General features: G+C 48.0%; 1 protein-coding gene and 1 long non-coding RNA gene across 4 annotated transcripts; one reads left to right on the forward strand and one right to left on the reverse strand.

Moving 5' to 3' along the window:
* Positions 1-528: 528 nt before the first annotated feature.
* LOC108352583 (uncharacterized) lies at positions 529-3,011 on the forward strand. Its single transcript, XR_015636233.1, has 2 exons — positions 529-1,035; positions 1,787-3,011. It is a non-coding gene; the product is annotated as an uncharacterized LOC108352583 (long non-coding RNA).
* Positions 3,012-3,191: 180 nt separating this feature from the next.
* On the reverse strand, positions 3,192-9,849 carry Degs1 (delta(4)-desaturase, sphingolipid 1). Of its 3 annotated transcripts, none has more exons than NM_053323.2 (3): positions 9,721-9,849; positions 5,673-6,415; positions 3,192-3,757 (listed from the first exon to the last, which is right to left on the reverse strand). In NM_053323.2, exons 1-3 carry the CDS (start codon positions 9,800-9,802, stop codon positions 3,611-3,613), a joined length of 972 nt encoding a protein of 323 aa, NP_445775.2. In that variant the 5' UTR covers positions 9,803-9,849; the 3' UTR covers positions 3,192-3,610. The 3 variants fall into 3 exon arrangements, with proteins under 3 accessions (NP_445775.2, XP_087437639.1, XP_087437638.1); XM_087581513.1 differs by lacking the exon at positions 9,721-9,849 and adding an exon at positions 9,224-9,287 and having other exon boundaries at positions 3,232-3,757; XM_087581512.1 differs by lacking the exon at positions 9,721-9,849 and adding an exon at positions 9,170-9,287 and having other exon boundaries at positions 3,232-3,757.
* Between the last annotated feature and the right edge of the window lie 255 nt (positions 9,850-10,104).

Raw genomic sequence — 10,104 nt, forward strand, 5'->3', positions numbered from 1 at the left:
CCTTTGCTAATTACCTAGAGGAGGTGGGTAGACAAACTGTCCTTGGATTAGAAATCGCTGACTAGGGGTTGGGGATTTGGCTCAGTGGCAGAGCGCTTGCCTAGGAAGCGCAAGGCCCTGGGTTCGGTCCCCAGCTCCGAAAAAAAGAACCAAAAAAAAAAAAAAAAAAAAAAAAAAAAAAAAAAAAAGAAATCGCTGACTAGCGGGATTTGGAGTCTCACAGAGAAAGCATGTCCACTTTTGCAGGCTTTGAGCACAAAGCACTCCTTTACCCCTTCAGAGAGGATCACATGCACAGTGATGCGTGTGCCCAGTCACCATTAATCCCAGACTACAAAAGCAACTTATATTTCTGAACGTCCCACCTGTCTGTCCCACCCCACAGTTCACAGGCCTCCGGAGACACGGACACATACACCATGAGAGGCATGACACGCACGTAAGCACATCCTGTGATCAGCATCACCACCTTTTGGCCCACAGCAGTGTTCAGACCTGTCGGCACCTGAAACCTTCCCTCCAAGTGTTACTGGCTTCCTGAGCCAACTGCAAGATCAGACTGATTTTGGCAAAAGCGAAGCGTTTGGGGGAGGTTCCCCATTCTTTCATCTGACCTGTAGAGCCACTTCTTGGCAGCATCTACCCCCTTCCCACAGCAGGGCCTCCCGACCGTGGCTGTCCCCTGGCAGGGTGTGCGCTCCCTTCAGGTGGCTGTCACCCTTTCTGGGCTCAGGCACCTCCACCAGCTGCTCCAGCTGTGTTTGCCCTGTGTATACTGGGAAGGTTTTATGGGCCTATTACACCCTAGGCCATCCTTGACCCTGGATCTAAGACTGTTCTTTCATTCCAAATGACAACAGTGCCTAGGTTTTCCCTGACAAGAAACAAACCGAACCCTGGTTCAAACAACACAAAACTATCTTCCAAGTCGACAGCAGGTGGACCAATGAGAAGACGGCTGTGACAGCTGGAAGGAGCACTCGCTGTTCTCATGAGCTCTCAGGCTGCTCACCTGTGAACAGCTGGACACTCGAGGTAAGTTTCCCACGCGCCGACAGGCACTACAATGTCTGCACTTAGCTCTGCAGAATGAACCCATGAATAGACGCCCTTCTCCTAGGGATTTAAACCATGTTTTATATTTAAATCTTGCAATGTTGAACAGCATCCTTGTCTTATTTCTATTGCTGCCCTGACCAAAAGCAACACTGAGGAGAAGAGGTCTAATAAGACTCAGAACTCCAGTTTACAGTCCATTGTGGGGGAAGCCAAGACAGGAACCTGAGGCATCATGGACCCATAACAAATTCAAGCATCAGTTTTTATCTACAAAATGTGACAGTAATACACACACACACACACACACACACACACACACACACACACAGAGAGAGAGAGAGAGAGAGAGAGAAACAAGTGTGCATGGAGATGCTGAGGTGAGAGTAAGTCAGAACTGGAGTTGGGGAGTATCTCAGTGGTACCAGGTGAGCATGCAGGGAGCCTCGGGCTCCACCCCCACTGCTGCAAACTAGAATTAAAGAAAATAGCTGGACAGCAAACAGTGAAAAGGATTCTCAGTAAATGCCCCCTGTTTTAAATTTAGCTATTGGAGTTAACCTTTAGATACTGCATTTATCTAAAGGTTATATAAAAGCACATTCTTTGGTTTAGATAAAGCTCAGTAAAATTCCGGGATGTTAGTCTCATTCTATTAACCAAGACTCCAGTCTAGTACTGGGCCTGCTCAGGTTGGGGAACACAGAAATCAGTCATGGATCTCTCTTAGGGAGTTACCACCTCAGGGGAAGCTAGTTCTACAACTGAATCAGAGCCACGTGGGACATACTCATTGGGAAAGTGGTTCCTGACCTGCTGTGGCTGCAGCAGAGAAGGCGGCAGAAGCCTCCAGACCTGGATGAGGAACAGAGCTGAAACCGACAAGAACTGCAGTGAAGCCCCTGCACCATCTCCTGGCCTTTGAAGGCTCCAGAGCCCAGCCTTCCTACTGCGCAGTTAGTGGCTCTCCTGAAGAATAGACAGAGTTGCCAAGAGTTACAGTCGCCCCACGCAAGGTCAGAAAAGGAGAAAAAAAAGAATACTTATCGGTGACATTGGGAGTGTGAAGGTTTGCCAATCCCGCAGAAGATTCACTCCTTAGCAATACAGCTGACATTCTAAAAACATCTTTCCATTTTACACTGCATTTTCTCCAGTGACACTTTTGATTTTATCAGTAGCACAGGATGTTACGTACTAGAGACAAACTGCCCACCACCAAGCCACAGTATTTCCACAGCAGTGAAAGAACATTAGTCTGTCAGCTGCTTCCGATGTTGAGAGTCAACACAGCTGAAAGAGGAAGGAAGTTGAATACGGGCGTGGTAAATTTAGTAAAGACTTTATTGAGGATCCAGCAGTGTCTAGGATAGGTGTCAGGGGTACTTGTAAAAATTAAGAATGAATAACTTGCCAGGTGGTGATAGTGCAAACCTTTGAACCCAGCACCTGGGAGGCAGAGACGGGTGGATCTCTGAGTTCAAGGCCAGCCTGATCTACAGAGTGAGTTCCAGGCCAGGGCTAACCAGAGAAACCTGTCTCAAACAACAAAACAACAAACCAACAAACCACCTCAGTAATTTATACAGAAATTTCCACCCCACCCTTCTAGGCTTACCCGACTTTCCCAGGGAAGACATACACTGTTCTTCTGTTGACATCACTTGGGGTACCAGAGACGGACGGAAGACTCCACCTAAGGCTAGCTTAGTAAACCAGGGAGTTTACTGGGATGGCCTCCAGGAGCGCTGCAACAACAGCGGTAAGCTCACAAAAGTCCAATCTGCGTCTTTGGCGCTCCTGTTGGATTAACAGAAGCTCCTCCAGAAAGCGCTTAATGTCTGGAACCTTGAGGAGGGACTTTGGGATGGAGTTTCATCAGTTTCCTGAGTGCCCCCTAAGAATAGATGGCTGAATCCAGAGGAAACATACAATACTATATGAGCTCAAGTCAAGCCTTTAACAAAATAAAATTTCTGGATGAAACTTCTCCCTAGTACTCTGCTAACTATATCAATACAATAAAATATAATAATGCGGGGTTAGGGATTTAGCTCAGTGGTAGAGCGCTTGCCTAGGAAGCGCAAGGCCCTGGGTTCGGTCCCCAGCTCCAAAAAAAAGAACCAAAAAAAAAATAATATATATATATATAATAATGCAATGCATATTAATATATATGATTAACAGTTCAGTTTATTAGGGGCTTTAATAAAGTAAAACCTTACAGTGAAAAATAACATAAGCTTTTATGATTTGCTTGCAGCAGGACAGACATGAGTGAGGACGCCTCAGTAACAGTCATACGTTGCGTGAGTACGGTGAGCAGGCGTGCGGCTGCGAGCAAGTGTGAGTTCTGGCTGTCTGAAGGCCGAGGAGCTTCTGATGACACCGAGATCCTAGCCGGAAATTACGTCAGCGAGCCGGAAATTACGTCAGCGAGCCGGAAATTACGTCAGCGCGGCTTCTGAGCATCACTGACCTTAACGAGAGGAAAGCTCCACTTTATCTCCTATTCTGAAGCTGTGGACAGGAATTCCTTTGGCTGTGATGGCATTTACTCCTGAATCTCATTCCCTTTCGGGGGCCTCTTCATCCGTGAGTAGGGACTTATTGTGTCGTCCATCACAAAGTCATACAGCACTCGGATCCAGGAGTTGTAGTGTGGGAGGTTATCATAGTACTCACTTGCGATTTTTCTCACCTGGGAGTGAAGAAAACAGAGAGGCACCAGTGTTACTGAGGCCTCAGGATGACAGGTGACACAGACAGAGGGACAAAAATCCAACCAAAGCCGACGCTTTTCCTCACGGTCCTTTAGACTGTCTGCGGTTCTTCGTGAGTGAAGATGGCCTACAGATCACGCACACATAAACAGTTCCACCATAATCAACACCAAACTTACGGGAAAGCCAGGAGCAATCAGTTTCATTTAACAGCTGGAGCAAAGATGGCAGCGATGAGGGAACCTGTCAGAGCCTGGGTAAGCAGGGTCAAGACTGAGACAGAAGTGCACTCAGGACTTCTGCCCAGGACACGTGCACATTATAAAGACATGAAGTTAAAGAAAACCAAATCCTTAATGTTAAGAATTAGAGAACCCCAGGAAGCTGTCAGCCATGTGCTCACTTCACATATCGACATGTGATGTCTGTGAAATGAAAAATGTATGCTGGAAAATGTTTGCGTTGGTGCTGGACAGATGGCCCAGTGGCTAAGAGCACTTGTGTTCTCACTGAAGACCTGTGTTTGGTTCCCAGCACCTCCTCACACCCACCTGTAATTCCAGTTCCAGATGCTCCAGCACTCGGCCTGAGGGCACCAGGCATGCATGTACATGGTACACACACATATTTGCAAACATACATACATACACATAAAATAAAAAAATGTCTGTGAGCAGCAAAATTCACTAAAAATACACAAACTCCTTTTAAAAGTTAAAATATTACAATGACATAGGGACTGTGTAGTAAATGCCAGGTAGTTCTTGAATGAACAGATTTCCTCCTATGCAGACATCTTAGAAAGAGCAGGGAAGCAAGGCTTTCCAATACTAGGGCTGTTTATAGTTGATAACTTAACAAAGGGATCAAAGATCGCACGGAAGAACAACCAGAAGTGGTAGTCACTGACCTGCTGATTCTTTTCCTTAAATCACAATCCTTTTAAAAAATATCAAAAGCTCAGTTCCCTAGTCACAGAAGAGGGGAGCCTGGGCCACCAGACTGTTAGCTAGTCTGCCAGCAGAGGGACACTGCGGCCCGGGACTGGCGTCATCTTGTACCACAGTTGAACGATGCTGCATTCTCCCCACCGAAAAAGCTGAGAGGTCAGCAAAGGAACACTCGCTCAGACCTCCCAGTTAGCCCTTCCACACGCTTACTTTACATGTGCACTGTACATGGAACCCAGCACTCTGCCCTCTTCCCGAGTGTGTACCAACCTAACCCTGCATGGAAAGTACTGCAACATATATCCCTATGGTATGGATCACCCACTGAGTGTAGTTTACGTCTTCTCCTAACCGGATCCAGAGCAATTCCATATGCTGCAACTCCTTTGCTGTATGTGATGTGGGTTCTCAACAGTCAGTGGGCACTGTCAGTGTCAAGTATGTGCTAGGGGTCCCTGAGATACATCATAGCTTAAAAAAAGTAGAGAAAACCACTCTTTCTCATATATATTTCCGTTTTTTAAAATTCCTTTTATTGGACAGATGAAGAGAATGTAGCTGAAATGTGTCCTGCTTTCTCCACACAGGCCTGCTGCCCAGAGAGAGCTCCTGCCAGGGAGGGGTCCACCATGGACCCTGACGCTGCCCACTCTGCAGGTCAGTTATGCAGGTCGGCTCACCTGTGTGTCACGAGAACAACAGTCTAACAGTGACGAACGCACCAGGAGATGAGTGTTCTCCTAAGCAAGGACTAAGGACCACTAAGCCTAAGGACCCAAAACAGAAGATGCCAAACCCTCAGTAAAGGTAGGCTGCAGACTAAGTATATACTCTCCATTTTGAAATCTCATGAAACAGATTAGATTCCTTTCACGATAAGCCAGCCACGACTAACTTTGATTACGTCATCATCAGGCACAAAAACACCAAGTCCTTTACTTACCAGGGGCAGGTTTTTCCCAGGAACATTGGGGAAGTCGTGGTGTTCGTTGTGATAGCCCACATTGAAGGTGAGTAAGTTCAGAGGCCCATAGTAGGAGTATGTTTCGTGTCCCTTTAGGAACATGTAATGTTCGGCTATGAAATGCCCCGAAATTGGGTGCAAGCCCAGGCCGAGCAGGGAGGCTGCCAACATGTACACTAGAGACTTCACTCCAAAAACATAGTAGACGAGGACGTCAAAAGTGACCTGGATCACAGTGTTGATGACTTCCAGATGGGTAATTGGCTTGGGGTTGATGAACAGGGGTCTAAACGCATAGAAGAGAGGCTGAAGGATAACCCAGACAAGCTTCCTGAGAGTGGTGCAGAAGAACCAGCCCTCGAAATCAGTAGGGATATCCACATCGATGCCGTCCGCCCCGAGGTACCGGTGATGATCCATGTGGTACCTCTTAAAGGAAATCGAATATGGAACCCCGAGAGAGAGGTTCGCGAACATTCCAAACCAGCGGTTCCACATGGCCTTGTGGTGGCCAAAGGGGAAGTTGTGGGAAATCTCATGGATAGCCAGAGTCATGGAATGGTTAAGGCAGCTGCCAAAGGCATAGGACCAAAACATGAGCCACTTCCAGTCCAAGTCTTTGACTAAGTAAAACGAAGCCAACTGGACGAGAAGCATTGAGGTTACAATCCAGATCAGGTTAGGGTCGGGCTTCATCAAGGATTTTATCTCTGGATACTTCGCTGTAAGAAAAGAAAATACAGGAAGTCAGAAAGGAACAAAAGCATAGCACAGTTCATCAACCATAATTAATGTAGTTAGATTAATGCAATTAGATTTTCCCCTGTTCTAAGTCATAATACTCCCCCTTACAGACTTTATATTTATTTCATAAAGGAAAGGAATATGTCCTGGTAATAAAGTCATAACAATTTATGTAAAAAAAACTAATCTGGACATTCCACATTCTTTTATATTGAAATAATTATATTTATGTTTAGACCAAGCCTGCACATATTTTTATAAGATTCATTTATATATATATGTATATATATATATTTATGTTTGAGTGTTCTGTCCGCGTGTACGCTTGTAAGCATGTGGTGCTTTGGTGCCTGCAGGGATGAGGAGGGACTCGAATCCCCCTAGAGCTAGTTACAATTAGATGTGAGCACCACGCACCACTGGGAACTGGACCTGTGTCCCCTGCTCCTGTGCTCCCAACCACGGAGCTGTCTTTATAACCCCAGCTCTGGGGAACATAACATTTGCTTTCTAGGATCTCTAAACCATGAGCCCAATGGTTCTCTCAGACCAATCAGCTGAGACTACATAGCAAGATCCTGTCTCAAAAAAGGAAACAAAGCAAAACAAACTTCCCAAACCCAATAGCTCCAGGGCCTCTTACAACCAGAGAGGACAGAGCTGAAACGAGAGCTTAGCCACACGAGCAGTCAAGTTGGACCTCTTCCCTACAAAATTATAGAGAAAAGGGAAAGGAAAATTGAACCGCATGGAAATCTTTGCTGTAACAACATCATCAGAAAGAGCACGGACTATTTAACCAACAGGCAGGCACGCTCACAAAGCACCTGTTTTGTAAGGGAATCATATCTAGAATATGTAAAGAATGCTTAAAACTCTTACAACTAATAACCCAATTTTTAAAGGCAAAAAATTCTAATGAAAAGATATATTAATGGTCCCCCTCCCTCAAAAAAGCACATGAAATATACTCTCCCGATGTTACTGGTCATTAGGAAAATAGAAATAGAAACCACTAAAACTGTTGGAATTTAAAAAGACAGTTGTAGCTCAATGGTAGGGCACTTGACTGGAATGTCTGGAGATCAGGAGAGTAGTGGGTAAAAGACTCCTGACAACCTGAGATTAATCCCGACTCCATAGAAACCGTACAACATGATGGTGCATGTTGCAGTCCCAGCAGTATGTTGGCAAGGGAAGATCTGACACAGAAGACTGCTCCAGGAGCTAGGAAGCTTTTGGGCCAGCCGTGCCCAGCAGAGGCAGAAGCAAGGCAGAACAGGGTGGAAGGAGGGTCACATGCACTCCTGGGAGCACACTCACGCCCACACGCCCAAAGGCAGGTAACAACTAGGTTCTGGAGAAACCAGAATCTTCATACACTGCTGATGAGTATGTGAGATGGTTTGGACTGTCTGACATTCGACCAAAATGCTTGACAGGGAACTGCCATCGATCCCCAAATAAAAACGAACCCACGCCCTGTACGTGAACGTTCAAAGGAACACTATTAAAAACAGCTGGAAGGGGGGTTGGGGATTTAGCTCAGTGGTAGAGCGCTTGCCTAGGAAGCACAAGGCCCTGGTTTCGGTCCCCAGCTCCGAAAAAAAAGAACCAAAAAAAAAAAAAACAAAAAACAAAAAAAAACAGCTGGAAGGGGGTGTCAGCTCAAATGTCCATCAAACGACTATGAAGTAAAGTGTGGAATCACCATACAATGGAGTATTAAAGGCTTGGACCACAGCAGATTGCTCTGGTCACAGTGAGGACCCTGAAGGTTCCAGCCCTATCAACATATTAATCTTTTAAAGGACTCACAAAATAAAAGGCATAGAAGGTGGTGAGCACTGGAGGCAGACCACAAAGGACATTTCCTCCTGCTCTCTTTCTGCTTCCAGGCTGACATGAGGGGATCAGCCTTTTCCCTTCAAACCCGCTCCGCAATGATTTCATTAGAGCCCCCCACATACCCAAAAGCAATAGCACCAGTGGGCACCATCACCAAAGCCATCAGCCAAAGTCACTCCTCCCTTGAGCTGTAGGCACTTATCACAGCAATGACTAACAAAACGATAATCACCTTTCCAACCTAGCTAGTTACTCAATTTAAGTTCCAGGGCAGGAGCCAGGGGTGCAGTTCAATGGTAGAGAACTTGCTAGCACCAGGAATCCCCTGAGAGTGAACTCCACAGCTAGGAAAATGAAGTCCATTTGAACTGCAAACAGTCATTCTGATATGCGAAACAAGAGTCTAAGTTTAGCAACTACTGCAGAAATCAGGGCCTCGCTGCCGACTCCCCCACCAGGCAAATATTTTCAAGAGTTTGAAAATGGTGGCTATGAGACAATTCCTCATATTCAATGGCTTTCATTGATTCCCTACGTTTAAACACACACACACAGACTCAGACACACACAGAGCAAATGTTAAAAACAAATGAAGCAAAAACTTTCTATATCTAGCACCAAGCTTAAAAAAAAAAGGGCATCTTCTTCGGCTGCAATTTAATTATGAAGATGTTGGAATCTTCTTTATAAACATACTTCATCTTTTAAGATGCCGCCCCAGGCAAAGTCGAACTGGGTAATATATGCAAAGATCTCAACCCAACAATTTGTCCTTATTCTTAAGAGCAGCCTGCGTGGGATGAGAGACCTCTCTAATCTTACGTGGAATCCTCTGATAGTCTCCTAAATCATGCCTACGCAGTCCTAACGTCCGGGAGGCTAACCTGCGCGCCTTTCCTATCGGGCCGGTCCCTCAGATCACTGGAATAAGAACTCACAGGAGCCATCCGATCAGGGAAGTCTAGGGTCACCGGGACCTGGTCCCCCGCTAGGCCTGCGGCTGACTGGACCACGTGATGGAGGCTCCCGGGGCCCGGGATGCCCTAGACCACGCCCTGAGCCAAGCAGGCGTCTGGACTCAAGCCCACCCCTCCGCCCCGAGCCGGGCACCCTCAACTGTCGAGCCAGGAGGAGCGAGTCCGGGTCGTCCTACCGAAGGACCCTCAGGACACAGGCTGGCGGAGGCCGCCAGCGCCAGACCATCGAAGGGTCAGCGGCGAGCGGGAGCGCGCAGGCCCCCCATCCCTCGCTCCTCCGGTTCGCCCAGAGCCCGCCCGGAGCCCGCCCGCCCAGTTGCCGCCGCCTCTCCCGGGCGGGCCGCCAAGCAGCCGAGCGGCTGGAAGGGGCCGCGGAGGCCGCGCTTACACAGCGCGCGCGGGAGGCCTCGCAGGGCCCGCACACGGCCGCGCGCACATAACGGGGCGCTGGTCTTCACCTAAGATCTCCTGGCGCCGGGCGGCGTGGGGCTGGTCCGTGTAGACCCATTCGAACTCCTCTCGGGACACGCGGTTCCCCATGGCTGCGGCGTGCGGACCAGCTCTGCCTCCGGCTCGCGTTCGGGCGGCGGCAGCTAGTTATCCGGCTCGTGTCGGTCAGCCGTGGGGACGCGGGCGAAGGCGGAGCCTCATGAGGTCACGCCTCTCGACGACCACGCCCCTCCCGGGAAGCTATGGGCGGGACCTGGATTCCGCCGCCAAGAACCTTGCGGGCTCAAGAAGCCTGGGAAAAGGTGAAAAGGGAAGGAGAGATCTGCGGCCGGATAAGGCTCGCGCTTTAGCGCCTCAGTGGGTGGAGTACTTCGGGGTGGCTACCTCTCCAC

This window comes from Rattus norvegicus, chromosome 13, assembly GCF_021556685.1.
Source record: "Rattus norvegicus strain SHRSP/BbbUtx chromosome 13, alternate assembly SHRSP_T2T, whole genome shotgun sequence".
Taxonomy (NCBI): domain Eukaryota; kingdom Metazoa; phylum Chordata; class Mammalia; order Rodentia; family Muridae; genus Rattus; species Rattus norvegicus.

Coding starts and splice junctions, on each gene's coding strand:
- Degs1 (NM_053323.2), bottom strand. CDS start 9,802: ATGGGGAACCGCGTGTCCCGAGAGGAGTTCGAATGGGTCTACACGGAC. Junction 6,416..9,720: donor CCGGCGCCAGGAGATCTTAG/GTGAAGACCAGC, acceptor CTTTTCTTACAG/CGAAGTATCCAGAGATAAAA. Junction 3,758..5,672: donor CTGGGAAAAACCTGCCCCTG/GTAAGTAAAGGA, acceptor CTTCACTCCCAG/GTGAGAAAAATCGCAAGTGA.